This window comes from Lontra canadensis, unplaced genomic scaffold (assembly GCF_010015895.1).
Source record: "Lontra canadensis isolate GAN:19392208 unplaced genomic scaffold, GSC_riverotter_1.0 scaffold20, whole genome shotgun sequence".
NCBI lineage: Eukaryota > Metazoa > Chordata > Mammalia > Carnivora > Mustelidae > Lontra > Lontra canadensis.
Genome location: NW_022631014.1, coordinates 19,734,379 through 19,753,130, shown reverse-complemented (window position 1 = coordinate 19,753,130; position 18,752 = coordinate 19,734,379). Strand labels below are relative to the sequence as shown.

General features: G+C 37.1%; 1 protein-coding gene across 24 annotated transcripts in view; it reads right to left on the bottom strand.

The window, feature by feature from the left end:
- LRRFIP2 (LRR binding FLII interacting protein 2) overlaps window positions 1-18,752 on the bottom strand; it is a 107,881-nt gene that overhangs the window by 53,365 nt on the left and 35,764 nt on the right. For 11 of the 24 annotated variants that reach the window (XM_032861233.1, XM_032861232.1, XM_032861249.1 and 8 more), the window contains 7 exons: window positions 15,216-15,302; window positions 13,743-13,793; window positions 8,468-8,524; window positions 8,325-8,369; window positions 4,842-4,910; window positions 3,029-3,070; window positions 1,514-1,579 (listed from right to left, as the gene is read on the bottom strand). In XM_032861233.1, coding sequence (XP_032717124.1) covers window positions 1,514-1,579; window positions 3,029-3,070; window positions 4,842-4,910; window positions 8,325-8,369; window positions 8,468-8,524; window positions 13,743-13,793; window positions 15,216-15,302 — 417 coding nt within the window. The remainder of the gene's footprint in view (window positions 1-1,513; window positions 1,580-3,028; window positions 3,071-4,841; window positions 4,911-8,324; window positions 8,370-8,467; window positions 8,525-13,742; window positions 13,794-15,215; window positions 15,303-18,752) is intronic. The other 13 variants (XM_032861251.1, XM_032861253.1, XM_032861255.1 and 10 more) reach the window with 6 other exon arrangements.

The following is an 18,752-nucleotide window of genomic DNA, read 5'->3' as shown; positions in this document are numbered from 1 at the left end:
ACTAATTTTTTTACTTTAAAAACATGAGCATAAACCTCCGTCAAAATGGAATGGAAATAATAAGTGATTTATTCTCATGTCATACTTAGTAACATCCTTGGAAAAGCCAAGACAACTGAGTAATTACCACTTTTATAATCCACTTGGCAATGCCACAGAAAAGAGCGAAGTCTTTTTCTTCAAATTTCTCCTAGTCCCATCATTTGACGAAATAAACTGATTGAATTAAGTTACCAAAGACACAGTACAAGTGTGTCCTAAACAGGTTTAGCCTAAAACATCTATGGCAGGTTCATTTTCAATACACCATAAAAACAAGCCATTATAAAGACTATGGTTACCTGGCAAAGAGAATGTCATCTATAAAACTGCCTTTCTAACCACTTTCTTCACTCAGAGTTAAGGAAATGTAAGCAATCCCTGACTGACAGACTCCTCCTGTACTGCTGACACTGTAATGGGGGTGGGAGGGATCCCTACCACTGACCCCTGCCACTCCCAGCCTGGCCTCCCCACACCACCCCCTCAACAAGGCATCAGGACTAACCTCTCCCCAGAGCTCCCAAGGCTTCACCCTCCAGAGCTTCTCACTAATGTCCTCTCCATTATTTTCCCTCCTACCTGCCGAAGTTTATTGATCCTCTCTCACCCCACCAAAGGTCAGAGCCCCCTCCAGAGGAACCAGTTAACAGGAGGCTTGGAACTGATTCTCCCATCAGTACTGTGGCAGCCTGACAGGAAGAGGTGTTCCTAATACCCGAAATGGGCATTCTGGACACATTTTTCCCCCACAGAAATGTTTAGCAAGGTGGCTAGAATAAAGCGCTATTAGTTCTGCAGTTTAATGGCATTCTAGGTTAAAGAGTTTTCTGCAAGACAACATGGAATTCTGCTAACACATACCTCATTCTTTCTACCAGAAAATTCATTCCACATTCCCAAAATTTGACCTACAAGCAAACTCAGAATGAAACCTGTCTGTGAGTTTGGTACTGCCTATACTACCACAACTAAATCAAATTTCTAAAATAAGGATACAGATCTCACTAAACCTGGGTGCCTGGGTGGCTCAGTCCGTTAACTGTCTGCCTTTAGCTTGGGTTACGAGTCCTGCATCAGACTCCCTGCTCAGTGGAGAGTCTGCTTCTCCCTCTGCCCCTCCCCCTGCTAGTGCTCTCTCCCTCTCTCTTTCTCAAAAAATAAATAAATAAATAAATAAATCTTTAAAAAAAGAATCTCACTAAACTTATTCTTGAAGTATATTCCAAAGTACAGTTCATAACTGAAAATACATGATTATGAACTTCTTGTATTAACTTGCTATTAAATCCTGTAAGTGAAAACAAAATTAATTTTAAATAGATTCTGATAAATCATGTTTCAGTATGTTATTAAATTTCAATAACACCTAAGGCATACATGAAAGCAACCATAATTCTTAAGTACCCTAGAAGTAATCAGTGAATTTTATAGCAGCACAAGACAGTGGGACATGAGACAGAACACAACTAACCAGTGGGTCTTTATGAGAACCAGAAGACCTCTTCTTCATTCCATAAGAGTGACTGTAAGAATGATTCTGGAAGTAAACATCTGAAGTTAACTTTCACAATCACAGAGTGAAGTTTAAAAAATAACTTAATAAACTTCATCTTAAAATTATACACAGAAAGATGCATAAGAGATACAGAGTAATCCCCATGGAATCTATTTCCCAGCTGTTAGTAAATGAATCACGGCACTTGGCTGACTACCGAAGATACATAGCACTTCTACACATCCGCAGTCCCCCTGACTCTGCCCCCATGCCACCAAGCTCCATGTACAGACAGCTAAAAAGATGTGATTAGAACTCAGAGCCAGGCAGGGCGTTTGTGAGGATGTTCACCCCACATCTTACTTGAGTCCTTTCTACCTTCTACCTTCCTTATAAAGATATGCAGGACAATAGGTTCCACCTCCTTCTAGGCCTTTCTTAGCAAAAGGCCAAAAGGCAATCCTTTGGGATCAACCAAAACAAGACTAAGAGAAGAATATGGCATTGTTTTGCCCAAGAAAAGCACATGCTGCTCAGGAGGAAAACAGCCCAGATGGTATGGATTACTCCTTGTAGCAACAGCATTATCAGACAGAGGACCTTACACACAGGTCCTCTGAAGACAGCACTGTCTCAGTACATAACTTCACCCAGCACCACAAAGCCAGGTATAGATGAGGGAATAAAGGACAGAAATACAACTATACAGGTCTTTAGGTAGACAAGAAACACAATCTAGCTATGTGCTGCTCACCTGAAATGAGGAGGTGTAGCTAGAAATGTCCTACTTATCAGCAGTGTGCTCTAAGCAAATCAGTTGACAAATGTGCAGCTAGATCCTAAATCCATCCACTCACTGTTCTTTTTTAAATATGCATATCCTTCCTTTTATAAATTACCCTGAACATTTTAAGAGATGACTATATTGTCTAGAAACTCAGGCAATCTACCAACATAATATTAACCCAAGGAAAACATGCCATAACTAAACTTCCTTGGCTAAAATGACATACATAAAAAACCAACTAAATCAAGCAAAAATGAGCAGACATAACTGATGTTTCAGGTAACACCTGTCACTACTGGCTGTTTCCTGTTTAGCAACTTCACACCTGCTTCACACACATAACAAGGAACACAGCAGGGCCTATAGTTCACTGGGTATCAAACACTGCCAGAAACATGTCTTCCAGGCAATGCACATGTGTCATTTAAGGAGCTCATCACTTTAAGAAAAGATATTACTACCAATCTTAATCCTGAATAAGGAAGCAAATCATTTTTATCTGATCCTGAAATTCTAAAGGAAAAAATTATTCAAATGTTCGATTATGCCACAATTGCAAAACAACAGTTTTTGCATTATTGGCCATATGCTTTCCCCAAAACATAATAACGAACCTGTGAAAGCTAGTTATAATCTATGATTAGCATGATTAGGTATTTATAAAGTAAAACTCTACATTTAACACAAAGTCATGCACTACATACTAATGATGAAAGTCTTGACGATCTATCCTTGAGAGCATCATACTGGATTTCAGAAAAAGTTGAGAGTTGATTGTATTCCCAAAATCAGAAATATAAAGAGAAAAAAAGTTACTAAAACTCCAAACTAACCAGAATTTAAGTAAAAACAATTTTTTAAAAATCCAGCACTACTTTAAAGGTCAAAAATTATTATATACAAAGGCTGTTACATTTGATTAAAAGAATCTTCTTCCCCACAACCACACTTTCCTAGTATAAGTGATTGCTAAACTCTATGTACATGTAAAGCTGCATGTTCTCTTTCAAACACAGAATTCCTAGTCAATAATGGCGAGATGATTCAATCTCAGTATGCTGTAGCACAAAAAACCCACAGGGAGCCTTTACATGCAGGAATAAAGCATTCTGAAATCAAAAAAGACGTTTTACTTTTTATTATTGTGACTGTTACCATCATCTCCCATTGTTTGAAACATGGCAAAAGCAAGGCATAGATAATGAAACGAGAGCACATAACTAATATAATCAGGCTTATAAAAAAATAATTGCAGCGCCAAAATGTAGAAGTTCCCTTGAATCTGCCTGTGGATACACAGCTGAAAAACTCCCCTTCTCAAAAACTTTCCCTATTAAAAACACTGAACAAAACTGGTAACTTAGTCTAGGCAAAGTGTGGAATATGCACTGTACACATTCAAGTGTGGCATTAAATATCAATCAAAGAAAAACACATAAAATTATGATAAGATCAGAAAAACCTATTTCATATAGGGTCTTTAAGAAAATAAGCATAATACCACATTTTAAATCAAAGAAACTGAATTAAATTAGTAACTACTTAGATTTGTGATTTCTTAATTTTGTTTCTGAAGCATTCTAGCTTACACCTTTTAAGCAATCTTACCCAGAAGTGGCAAACAATAGTATTATTACATGTGTAACAAAAATCTTATTTATCTAAAATTTTCTAAAATGCCTAAAGTTATGCATTTAGTAAATTACGTGCAATGGTAAAATGTCACTGTATAGTGAGTGACATTTCCCTGAAAGTAAAGTTCCTTCTGTATAGAAATTTCACTTAGGTCTCTTCTCCATTAACAAATTACATTTTTTGTTTAAAAAAAAATATATATATATAAGTATATATATTTATATATATATAGGTATATATATATATCATCACTAAAATATGTACTACTCAAGCCACACACATTCCTGCAACTAAACTATTCTGCCCTCCCAACCAGGCAAGTTCACTGAAGAAAACAGCCATGTCTTATGTTTTCTGATCCTCTCTGTAGCTCCAACGGCATTTTTCAAAGGCACAGAATTTAACAAGGGAATTGAAATTGACCTATTTCAATTTCCTCTTTCGAAAACATAACGCAGAGTTCAGCTGGTTTTTAAAAAACGGCTGAATCTGATAAGAAATCCATAACTTGGACATCCCAACTGCTACTAGAACAACTGGGTAAATATAAAGAATCCCTCCAGTACATACCAATTGGTATCTATGTTGTTTAAAAACAAATAATTCATCAAAGAAGGGAGAACTGAAAATATTAAGGGCTCTTGCTAAAACATTTCCAAATTTTCTATGACAGTCTATCAAAAAGAATTTAACTCTCACAGAAAGTTACCTGAAAGTCTTCATTTGAAATAAAATTAAAAGAAATGGAGCAACTTTTTGTTTGTAGAAACAAAGTTCAGCAAAGGTCAATTTCCATTAGAATATACCTATTATTCAAGCCCGCAGAACTCTGAGAGTCAAAGTGCATAATATTAACACTGCACATTTTTCTGAACTACACACCATGATGTCTTTCCTTTTGGGTGTACTGGCTCTGCTCCAGTGTGTCCCAGTTATGGCCTTCGACGGGCTCTTCCATGGAATTAAACAGTGTAGTAGTAAATGACAAAACACAAATTACAAGCATATTAAAATTAAATTTGTTTAAATTATACTAAGCGTATTAATAATTTAAGGGGAGCTAATATATACAATAGTAAAAATCTGCACCAGTTAGAAACTGTAATGTATTCCTACTGCTCTGGTTCAAGATGGCCTCAATTTCCTAATTTTGGACCTCTACCTTACGGTCCTCTCATATTTCAATATAAAAAGCAGTGACAAAGCATTTGTAAGATGCTTTTTACAGGCAGACTGTTTTTTGAAGAAACAAACTGTTTAAATTCTAAGCTCAGAGCTTTGATTTCATCCTCCTGCCCCCAAACCTTTCATTCACAGTCTTGAACTATCTTTGCTCTTTTTATTTTTTATAGAATGTTTATAGCATGGACACCATTTCCAGCCCAAATACCTTCTGGCAGGCCATCTCTCAAGAAAGTATTAACTGAAGTTAATTGGATAAAAAAAAGACTGAAGCCCTAAGAATATGGCAGAAAACCTTAAATACATCTGCCTCAAATCCAGGTACTACTATGACCATACATCCAATACAGGGTCCAGAAGTGTTAGACTTTTTAAATATATAGTTCATACATTTTAAAAAATAACTGGCAAAGAAATACCAAAACTCCCAAATTATAGAGCAAATCCCAATAGAGTTTAGGTCAGGGTTTTAGGCCATCACATTTATTTTTAAAAGAGAACAAAAGCTGTCTACATAATACAGCTTAATGTATGTGGTAGTTATTTTTTTATTTTTTGTTCTTTTAAACTCTTATTTAAAGATTTTATTTGTCAGTGAGAGAGAGACAGAGAGAGCACAAGCAGGGGGAGCAGGAGGCTGAGGAGAAACAGGCTCTCCACTAAGCAGGGAGCCTGATGCGGGACTCAATCCCAGGACTCAAGAATCATGACCTGAGTTGAAGGCAGACACTTAACCAATTGAGCCATCCAGGCATCTGTGGTAATTATTTATTTAAAAAGTAAATAATCTGGGGGCTCCTAGCTGGCTCTGTCAGTAGAGCATGCAACTCTTGCAAGCCCAAAAACCACACTGGGTGCAGAGATTACTTAAAATTTTAAAAAGAAAAATGACATAATCTGATGAAAATTGGGACTCCCAATATTATCTACTTAAAACAAACAAAAAATCTTACCTCAATTATATTTTATTTTTAAAGATTTTATTTACTTATTTGAGAAAGAGAGGGGAAACAAGGAGCGGGAGGGGGATGGTGGAGAGGCAGAAGAAGAAGACTCTCCGCTGAGCAGGGAGCCCAAGGCCGATCTCTATCACAGGACCCGGGGATCATAACCTGAGCCAAAGGCAGACCCTTAACCAACTGAGCCACCCAGGTGCCCCCCTCAATTATATCTTTTAAACAATGTTATTAGTGAGCTTTCAGACTTATTTCCAGGAAATCTAACTATTTAAAATGTGCTGGATATACACTCACACGCAGTAACGTACTGAAGTCTCCTCTAGAGTGTAAAATTTTTATTAATATTCATGTTCACGAACAGATTTTTTAAAATACTGGGAGCTTTACTCTTTACCATAGCAGCAAATTTTCACTCTTACCACGGTGAAATAAAATGCTGTGAGAGTTCTACTTTTATCTGAAATGTATTTAATGATAAAATTTCCATAAAAAGAAAATCATCATCATTACTTTATAGACCCCCCATGGTAACCAATTCTTCATTAGCTTAATTGCAGGTTTAATTTCTCTTGTGCTTGTTTACAGATTTGTTTTAAAGCCTCCTAAATTAGGGGCGCCTGGGTGGCTAAGTCGGTTAAGCATCTGCCTTTGTTTCAGGTCATGATCCTGGCCAGAATCCCAGGATTGAGCTCTGCGTTGGGCTGCCTGCTCAGTGGGGAGTCTGCTTCTCCCTCTTCCTCTGCTCCCCTCCCCACCAATGCTTGTACACCTCTCTCTCTCTCTCTCTCTCTCTCTCTCTCTCTCGTGCATGCACGCTCTCTCTCATGCGTGCACACCCTCTCTCAAATATTTTTTTAAATGATTAAAAAAATAGATTCTTAAATTAGGTCAAATTTAGATGGTTTTACTGTTCAGTTAAACTAATATAACCAATATATAATCAAGTTTCCCTGACACCACATAGAAAATTATAAATAACCAGCTTGATGATAACTGTGTGAAACCTCACACTATGAACATTATAATGGAAAGCAAAGGAAAAAGCCATAATTTTTTTTTAAATGAGGAGAGATTGTTCTCAAACTCTCAACACTCAACTTTTAAGCTTTTATTGACTAACTCCCTGTAAGATTCTTTTCGAAGTGTTTAAAGAGAAAAAAAATCTCCAGGTAGAAGAAGGATGAATTTATTATCTCAAAAATGTTTCTCCTGTAAAATCATTCAAGTTGCTGATTAGATTACTGAGACTTGTTAATATTCTTATAAATCTAAACTTTTGCAATTAACTAAAATATTTATGATTCAAAAGCAAGTGTACTAACTTATTGTAAAAAGAGAAAGTAGATTACATTCACCAATAAGAAATATGACTAGAGCAAAGGACTATTTAAGACTATAAACACATCTGTAACTGATATACCAGATCACACTTGGTTATTATAGAGTACTTTTATATATTACACAAGCTAGGAAGAAAACTAGACTTAGGGAAAGTTAACCAATAGAGACCTCAACATGAAAGATCGTTTTACTGATGAAAAATCTATATATATGCATATCAATATTGTCAATGCACAAATTAAAAGCATTGCTTTAAGGTTTCAAACACAATTCTTTAAAAGAAGATCAGTGTCTTGGCACAATATACAAGACTTCAATGAACGAACTCTCATTTACCTTGATTTATAGCAATGAATGCTAAAAAGGTGAGACATACTACAAAATGTTAATCAAAATGTCGAAATATGGTGATTACTGTAAATATGATAAGCAGGGAATTTTTCAAATCAGTAGCTCAAATTTTCCATGTAATAAAACTATAATTAGTCAACCAAGCACCAAAGCTATTACCCATTTAATAAAGTTATTTTTAAAAATATGGAAGTGGGAAAATCTGAAAGTCAAACTACACAATGTCATTCCATAGGAATCAATCTTATTATTTTGAGACAATTTTTCAAAATCAAAGTTCCTTTTCCACAAAAAATAGTAATACATATGTTAATAGTTTAAAATATTCATGATTTTAGAATTGATTTATATTGATTATAGCAATGATTTAAGAGAAAGATCACTTTCCAATGAAAGGACTTTGCCAATATTTCCTCTTTTTTTTTAAAGGTAAAGGAATATGAACACTGTCAGATTGTTCAGGCAATAATGCTGCAGAAAGCTCAAACATACAAGCTTTGCTATCATGGTGCAGACAACTTAAAATACCAACCCTGTGACTGCCAAGACTTCGAATGGACAATGCATCCTCAACTCCCTGATAAGAACAAAAACAAACATGGCATAAGTTTGCAGGTAACGGCATTAAGTTAATGAGGGGCAAGTATAGGGGCAAGTTCATTGGTTATTACAAACCAGATAAGGTCGATGATGACTAGACCGGTGGGAATACCTGGCCCTTTCTGAATCTTCCTGGGAAAGGAGAAAATACATGGAGAGTTAATCACTGAACACAGGGCTATCAGAACAACTGTGCAAAGAGCAATCAGTTAGGAGCACAGCAGCATCTTCCTTATAGCAAGCAGGTATGGACAACTCAGCTTCTAAAGCTGGGTCTGGGACAGCCACATGCTTCAGGTGGAAAGAAAGTAGCAATAATTATAATCTTGTGTATGTGTGCCTGACCACTTCTAAATTGTAATCTATAAACGACCAGGAAAGCTCAATACACCAAGATAAAAATAAGCAAGTATACTTAACAAACAGAAACTGAGTTCAGCATTAAAAGTAAAGCTTTATCTATTTTTTTTTCACTGTGAATGTGCATTTATGCAAGGCAAGAAGAAATGTTTATTACAAAGATAGTTTCAGGACTTAAAAAAATTGGGGTCATAATTTTGTGCTCACTACAAAAGAATTTTTTTGTTTTCTTGGACCCCTCTACCTGGAAAATAAAAGAATAACTAAATAAAATACCGGCCCTGTGTTGTTAATATGAAAAACTACTTATAAATAGAAGAAACTATGTAAATCATTTAGAGTTGGTAAAGTTATTTCAAGAGCTATGCCTCATGAAAACGGTAAAAAAAAGGGGGGGGGGGACAAAAACAAAAACCAAATGATGACCACAACCTAACAGTTGACCAAATTAAATGCAACTGTAAACTTTTCCACAGTCAGCTATTAGCAATGGAGCATTAAGTTCTGTCTGTGGGATCCAATGACTAGTTCCTAGAGTCTAATCAACTGCAACAGTAAGGAACTTCTGATCTTTCAGAATTTCAAAGTCCAAAGTGTTAAAGTAATTTGCACTAAGAATCTACACCCGACTGTCCAGCTGGGTTCCTAGCTAATCAACGCTGCCTTTTCCAAAATGAATCAATACCTAAACACCACGTGACACTACAGCATGATCACTACACAGGTGGAAGAAACAGATGTGGTCATGTCCAATCATCCATTTCAAATTACAGAAAGAGTAATTCCACAGAAACACTACAACCTAATGCCTTATTTTGGTCATGATCTTTCGGCATCCGTCAAAAACACTCCTGGTTGTCATCTGCTGTGTGCACTGATGCACGTGATCAAATCTGTTCAGAAGTCTGTTTATAAGCACCAATATGATTCAGTGATACAATATCCAACAGAGTATTCTGAACTTTAGGAGCTCATCAGTGATTTACAATTTTGTTATATAACAAACACAGGTAATCTACAAGAAGGCAAGCAAATTTCTTCCTTTTCCCCATCAGGTTATATATCGCAAAAGTTTTGGGAGCATGTGCATAAAACCAGCTGAGTACGTACAGTTTATTGAGTTGTAACCAGTTCTAGGCTGATTAGCTTTGTAGAGCCCTGCGCTATTCACACAGCCTAATTCTACACACCTCTTCACAGTCTTATTTGGGGTACTAGGGCAACATACATTGTTTAATGTTCAATCTTTCCTTTACCCTTTTTTTTTTCATTCCACCTACCACGCAAGGGCACTTTTTAAAATTCTACCTCTAAAAACCAAAGTCCATTAAAGATGCAGCAAAAACAGATGAATTCATATTTATTTTTAATTATGTTACTTATAAAAATAATTCTTAATAAAAATACCTTAAATAACTTATTTTTTCACCCCATTTGGAAAAACTGGCCATAAAAGACCTTAGAAGACTCCATAGAGGCCACTTAATGTGAACTGCAAGAATACAGTTTATTCCAGTTATAAACTACACCTTAAACCAGCACTGTCCACCAGAACTTTCTGTGACAAAGTGAAAATGTTCTGTTTGTGCTAATACGGCCCCACGTGGCTATTGACCTCCTGAAATGCTAGAAGTGCAACTGAGGACTTAAATTTTGAATTTTAATCTATTTAAATCTAAACATAATTACCCACATATGGCTGATGGCTACTATACAAACAGTAAGGCGAGCTCAAAGCAAATTTTCATTATACCAAAAAACCGCAAAGCACATATTTAACTAAGAGGCTGCCATGTTGCACCACTCTTATATAAAAAGGCAGGCATTTAGGTACTTGTGAATTACTGCCCCTACCTTGACTACTTATGCACAGTGACAAACATGAGAGAAAGAGAAAGAAAAAGACCCTAGAACTATTTTTAAGAGCTAGAAAGGTCCCTAGAGATTATACAGTCTGATCCCTTCATTTTAAAGTAAAGAAAATTGCAACACAAAAAGATTAAGTAGGAATCCTCAAAGACATAAAGCTGGGACCAGCATTCAAATCCTCTGACTCCCTAGGCCACCAAACCATAAAGAGACTATCCTACCCCAGCTAAATCTACACTGTGACATAACAAGAACATGAAGACAATAGCCAGCTAGTCTAGATTTTACTCAAAGATTTCTCCTTCTCTGAAAGAACAAGCAATTTCATTTCCCAGGTATTCTAGAATAGTATTTTAAATTGCCAATTGGCTTTTCCTCAATTAACAGCACCAGGGGCCAAGAGAAAGAAAAAAATTCGGTAACCGTGTTTCCAGGTACCAACTACAAGGCTGACTATCCTTCTTTTCCACAGTCTGGGAAACAATCTATTTTCATTGTCCTGAAAGTCAGCAGTAGTATAAAGGATCCAAAGCAGAAAAAAACAAAAACAAAAAACAAAAAACAAAAAAAAAACAGGACAATGCCTTAAAAAATGGATGTGTAGGGGCGCCTGGGTGGCTCAGTCGGTTAAGCATCTGCCTTTGGCTCAGGTCATGATCCCAGGGTTCTGGGATCAAGCCCCACATCAGGCTCTAACTCAGTGGGGGGCCTGCTTCTCCTTCTCCCACTGCTTGTGTTCTCTTTGTCAAATAAATAAATAAAATCATTTTTTTAAAAAATGGATGTATATTTGTTCAAGGTTTTCTGGAAAATTGTTTTGATACTTTTAAATTCATGGCAATGAAATGTAATCTGCTTTTAAAAATTCACTTCATGTGGAGATGAAGCGATTTTATTGAAAGAAGACCACAGCCCCCTGAAGGCACCTGGCCCTGTTCTCTGTCAACAAGTAAGATTTAAGTCAAGCCTGTAGCCATTCCCTCAGTTTCAAATTCGGAAACCTCAGAAATCGCACATTCTCCTCCAGGTCACCAACACGCTGCTGATGGAGACGCTCAGTTTAAAAACAGAAACACCAGCCTCACTGGGACTATCTGGAGGCCTACAAAGACTTGGGCCCTTTCGTCTTGGTCCTCTCACCTTCCAACTCACTAGCAGGTATGGCGTGCTCTCTGACCTTTGAATTCTGGCTCTGCCAATGACTGAGCAAGTTGTTGACTCCACCCATCCTTTATCACCTTATCTGTAAAACGGAGATGGTGGTCCCTATCTTATAAAATGGAAACATATGTAAACAGCCCAGGCACGGTGCTGGCATACAGACCCTCATTGTTACTTCATTCCTGAGTCTCATGCCATGGCTTTTCCTCTTCACACCCCCCAACATCCCACCCCTACACCCAGAAAGTGTGAAAATTAGGAGAAATTTTTAACACAGGTATATTTTTCCTTCTAATAACTGACAATCCCATTATTTGTATATGAGTTATTTTATTATAAATTTACTGTTCTTTATATCTTATATTGTGATTATAACATGCCAACTTCTACTATAGGCTCATAGAATGCAGCCAGAGAGACAGATGAGCTGAGAAGTGAAAGGAAAAATTAGTTTGAAAAGAGTAAAAACCAAGTGTCAGAAGGGGTTAAGTGATAATTATTGCCATCTGAAACTAAACCCCGTCCATATTCTCTGTGAGTCTGAGTTATCACTCAGGACTTGAGTTAGTACCATCTGCATTCTAAGCCTCCAAACAGAAAATGTTCCCCCTTCATGAAAATCTAGTGCATTCACTTCCTGAACTGCATACATTTCACAGAGATAAAAACTATGTTTTTATCTTCATGGCCTTGGAATAGAAGAATTAAACATGAGATTTTCAATATAGGCTTTTCTTCTTAGTGTTTTGGTGTGTCCTAAGATAATAAAATCTCAGGCAATTTAAATTAGAACTATGATACATAATTTTTAAAAATTAAACTAATATTTCCATGGAAACTTTACAAGCAAAAGTGATTTCTTTTATTCATAAAAAATGTTCTTAATGAATCAACAGTAAGATAACCAGTTTCATGCAGAAGACACTTGAAATAAAACCAATTAGGCTAGCTTTAGTAACAAGAAAGGACAGATTCTACTCTAAAGTAACAAACACATTCATGAGGAATCACTTAATTGTAAGTAACCAAACATTGTCTTTCTCTCCTTTCTAAAATATCACAATGAGAAGTATGATAAAGTTTTAAATCTGTAGGTCAATACAGTCATAAATATTTTTTTATAGTCATAAATATTTTAATTCTGGTTGTCCTTCAAAATGCTGCTGTAGAAAGAATTTGGTTATAAAAATTTAACAACCATTAGTGGTTCCTAGCCCTTTAAGGGATCACAGACTACCTTGAGAATCTGGTGTTCACTTAAAAATATACATATATTCAAAAGTCTGCATGAGATTTTAAGGCTTCCTGCTCCATCTCCCAAGCCTGTTCACATGGATGAAGAACCTCTGTAATAGGAGACAACTAGGGAAATTAGCAACATAGAAAAAAGTTCAAATTTAGGAAGGATTCCCAATAACTAGTATTTTACTGGTTCACAATTTGCTCTTGTAGCTAAAAATCTGGTAGTAGTGGTAGAAGATTCGAAAAGGAACTGAGAGAAGTGAAAAAACATAAGAGTAATTTTCATACAAAATTAAAGAACGACTTGGTTCGTCTTCCAATGAGGACATTTCTACCTAATTTTTTTTTTTTTTTAAAGAGAGAAAGGAAGAGGGGAGAGGGAAGAGGGGAGGAGGGAGTGAAGGAGAGAGGGAAAGGAGAGGAGGACAAATTTGAGGGAGACAAGAACAAACTCAGAGACAGAAAACACATCTATTTACTCAATCTTTCTTGGTCAAGAGCATTCATGACAGAAGCGTGAGGCTGTAGACTACAGCAGAAAATGGGTGGACTCCAAGTACACATTTGGTCCACTACAGACAGAAGAGACACTCTCTGACCTTTAGGTTCAAACATGCCAAACACTCCTACTTGGCAAACTATTAGTCAATGTTTTACTTCAAGATTGCATTATTGCAGCAACTGATCACAACATGCAGGGCAGGCAATCCTGGCCTACCAGCCACTTCTGAATCTGTCCCCATTTCCGATCAAAGGAATAATGAGAGTGCTACAAATGCAAAAGTTTCATCAGCTCAAGTTTCCAACATACTGCATGTCTGAAAAGTCTTAGATTAATCCTATAAATTTGCCCTGAAGACCAGTGATCCTTAGTTTAATGTAAGTTGTACATTCAAGAGACAGAAAATTACTAAGCTAAATATGTTCCACAATGAAGAAATATATGGCTCTCTGCAGTTTAGAGGAAATGGAACTTTTACTTAGCAACAATCTCCTTATAATTTTAGGAGTGTAAGAACTGCATTCAGTATTTGAAACCATATATGATGTCAAAAACAAAAATAGCAACATAGGTATAAACTGTTTTTTTGGTTTAGTTTTTGAGCTGTGAATAAAATCTATATACACTTCTCTTTAACCCATTAGCAGAAGTCCACCACCAACATGAAAATAGTGTTTAATACTATTAAGAATATCCTGCAGGCTCTCCCCCCTTCATGCCAATATGGCATCAGAAATATTTTTTTTATGTGAATTTTCAGAGTCAGGTTGATGTCAGAAGGAAAGAATTAAAAAAGATTATTTGTTTCATTTTAAAGCAGCCCAATTTCTATACACCTGTTTTATTTTTTACTATTCTTTCTGATGATAAAAGTGTACTGAAATTTATGAACTACAGAAAAGCATTAAGAAAGAAACAAAACTAATTAATTCCACCACTGACAAACCAAAACATTGACAGTAATCATTTCTTTCTAAGTAGTTTTGACCCTATATATGATACTAGTTTTTGTAACATACAATGGGAGTCCTACCAGTCTTAAAACTGTTGAGGGTTTTTTTTTAATTTTCTTGCATGAATGTCTTCTTCCATTATTAAATATACTTAAAAACTATAAGGCTTGGGCACCTGGGTGGCTCAGTGGGTTAAAGCCTCTGCCTTCAGCTCAGGTCATGATCCCAGGGTCCTGGGATCGAGTCCCGCATCGGGCTCTCTGCTCAGCAGGGAGCCTGCTTCCCTCTCTCTCTCTCTGCCTGCCTCTCTGTCTACTTGTGATCTCTCTCTGTCAAATCAATAAATAAAATCTTAAAAAAAAAAAAAACAAACTATAAGACTAAATGGCTTCACAGTGTTTTACTATGTAGATATCATAATATAATTAACCTAAACTCTAAGACAGGACTATAGTAAATAAATTCATCATCTCTAAGCTGACTTTAGCTAATACAAGTAAAGCACTTATCACACCATAACAACTTGCTACCATGTATAGTAAGAGCTGTTTATGTGTTTGCACTATTGCACTTAATTTGCTGACATAGAATGGCTTATTAAAAAATACACATTAGGTTATATTATTCCCAGTTTTTCAAGAGGAACCAGATTTATTCAGAAGGAAACTAGCCAACTATTTATTTGAGACTAACACAAAATTAGGATCATACCCCCACCCCCACACCCCCTGATTACCTCTTTTTGTTGTCGCTCCAGTTCTCTCATGCGTATATCTCTCGCTTCTGCCCGGGCAGCCCGTTTTGCTGCCAGTCTCGCCTCTGCCTGAAATGTAATGTACAGATTCAGCTTTATTTACGAACAACAACAACCTGCACACCAGCTGCGAGGGTAAGGAGCAGATGGGACATAACTGTCCATAGCAGGTGGGAGGACAAGATACCCTCTTGCTCAGCTGTGCAACTGCCTCAGTCAGCTCTTGTATACTCCTTTCTTTGTTCTAGCCCAGAGTCTCTCCTGAAATCTGGGCCTTTATTTTTAACTGCTTGCCTTGATTCCACATGCAAAACATTTCACACAATTGATTATGTCTCTGCAAACTAGCTTCTTCCAAAATTTCTCTATCAATTCAATCATACAAATTAGAAACTTCAGAACCAGCCTCTATTTCATTTTGGACATTGCCAATATCCAGTCTCAGAGTACTGCCAATTCTCTACTGCTGGGTTTCTCTCACCCCCATGGCCATTATGCTGTTTCTGTTCCAGGAACTCTTCATATCTTTCTCCTTCTAAACTGGTATGCAAATCACATACTACCAAATTCACCACTTACAACTAGACAGTTTGGTGGTTTTCAGCACTACGGTCACAAGGTTACACAACTACCACTACCACCTAATTCCAGGATATGTTCTTCACCCCAAAAAGAAAGCCCATGCCCATTAATAGGCACTTCTCATTCCCCTTCCTCCCACCTCCTGGAAACCACTAATCCTACTTTCTGTCTCTACAAATTTGCCCATTCTGGAAATTTCATATCAGTGAAATTATACAATAGGTGCTCTTCATCTCTTGCTTGACTGAACACTACTTAAACTGCCTTCAAATCCATCTACCTGCCTCCAGAAGCTGCCCTATAATTCCCTTCTACATGTTACAGGATTGCCATTCTGCCTTTCAAAACACGTTTCTGATTTTTACCATTAAGTAGTGTAAAACCCTCCATTGGCTCCCATTCCTTGCAGTTAAAGCAAAATTCCACAGACTAGCACAAAGAGAAGAGAGAAGAAAAGCTCAAAGAGAAATAAGGTTCCTCCCAGTCAGATCTCCCCCTGATTTCCCAGGACTCGGTCCCCATAAACAGCGGCAGACCACCTACCTCCATCCGGGACTTCACTGTGCTCCGTTCAGCCTCTCTTCAACTCAGGTAATGATCTCAGGGTCATGAGATGGAGCCCAGCATCGGGGTCCACACTCAGCAGGCTGCTTAAGATTCTCTCTTTCCCTCTCGCTCTGCCTCTCCCTGTGCCCACTAGAGTGCTTACTCTCTCTCTCAAAAAAATATTAAAAATACAAAACAAAATTACACTCTTCTGTCACCTCCACAACGTCCAAGTCTCAATCGATGTCTGCTAAATAAACAAACGAATTTCAGGCCATGGACTAAAGCATCGAGGAAATGAAACAAGGAAAACAGCCTGATGTACCACATGAAATTTAAAAATCTCAGTGATTTCTGACAGTGGTTTCCTCTGTTCTCGGCCACATCCTAACTCTGATTCAGATCTCCCCCAATAACTACAATAGCTGCTTCTCCCATGTTGTTCTATTTATGCCCAAGTCTCAGGTTAAGAGACTCAGCCAGTGTTTGAAAGGGTCTACCGCACAGAAGCAATTATGTTCAGTGCTGAAAATACAGGGTAAGATGACATCTCTGCCCCAGAGAAGTCCTCAATCTAGTTGAGAAATACGGACCCACAACACTAAGGGAAGGAGCATGCAGGAGAGAGCAATTTGACTTCCCTGGCAAGGTCCCAGCAGGTTTCTAAGAAGAGGAGACAGCTTAAGGGTTAACACTTATTCAACCCCCCAATTTTGGCACTTTCCCAGTCTGCCTCGCTGGCCTTTTCATAACAAAAGCCCTAAACACTATCTGCCAACCTCAAACTCTAAACAATAACATGACCAGAGCAATGAATCTTCTCACATGAATTTTTCACTGGCTTTTATCTTTTAAAAAGCTGTTCCTACCTTCTTTACCCCTCTGACTACAGGTAGACAATGCTTTCTTACTAGAGTTCTCATTTTATAGAAAAATACTTCAAGGCTAAGTTCAGCAGATAGCAAACACATTTTTAAAATACAAAGTATCATTTTTCTGGAGAAAATTTTTGAACTTTTTTTTTTAATTTCAGCAAAGCCATAGCAATGTGTAGGGCTGTCATTTCCATGTTACTAGCTTTGTACTTGTAGCCTTCTTTAGAAATGTACCGAGAATGCCCATTTCATCCTTCCAAGATAGATGACCAATTCTGTACATTCTATGCTAAAACAGCTCACCAGTTTTCTCTCACCTAACCTAAATGATGATAATTGAAATCTACTCTCTGATAAGATTTTTTTCACAACAAAAGGAAAGGGAACCTGGCTGCTGTGTAACAGAAAGAACATGGGCTTTGGAGCCACAAAAATGCCCTTCCCTTTGTTCCTTAGCCAACTTTATCCAAACTCAGATATGCCTTCCTTGGAGATGGTACTGAAGAAGGCCACTAAACAAGCTTTAAAAAGGTAAACAGGATTTAAAAGTACTTAATCTTAGTATTTTTTCCACATATTGTCAGATATCTGAAGCAGTACTGAGAGTAGGAGAGCGAAAAGCAAAAAGTGATTCCAATCCAGCAGACAAAACATGTACTCTATACTTGTACCAATGCATTTTTTTAAAGATTTTCATTTCTTTGACAGAGAGAGACACAGCGAGAGAGGGAACACAAGCAGGGAGAGTGAGAGAGGAAGAAGCAGGCTTCCCTACCCAGGAGGGAGCCCAATGTGGGGCTCGATTCCAGAGCCCTGGGATCATGACCTGAGCCAAAGGCAGACATTTAACGCCTGAACCACCCAGGCACCCCTATCAATGCATTTTAAAATAAATAATAGATACAAAAAGTATACTTCTAGGTAGTAATACTAGCATTTTCCCCAAACACAACTGCGTGATTTCTACATATTCATTTTACACACACTCACAGATAAAAAATAAATGGTACATAAGAATAAAGGATCACAAAAAATTAAGTTTAAAACAGAGTTGGCAAAAAAAAAAAGTTAAACATAGAATCACCATTTTATCTGATAAGTCCATTGCTGGGTACATACACAAAAGAACTGAAAATAGAGACTCAAACAGGTATGTGTATGCCAATGTTCAAAGCAGCCTTATCCATAATGGCCAAAAAGTATAAACAACCCAATGTCCATCAATGGATGAATAGATAAACTGTGGAATATAATTCCAGGAGGGAAGGAAATTCTGACACATGTTAAAACATGGATGAATCTTGAAGACATTAAGTTATGCGAAACAAGTCAAATGTGAAAGTACAAATATTATATGATTCTACGTATTTGAGGCACCTAGAATAATCAAATGGCATGGGCACAGGAGGTTAAACAGTGCTTCCAAGGGGCTGGAGGGAAGGAGAAATGGGGAATTTTCATCTAATGGGTACACAGTTTCAGATAGGATGATGATAAAGTTCTGAAGATGGAGAAC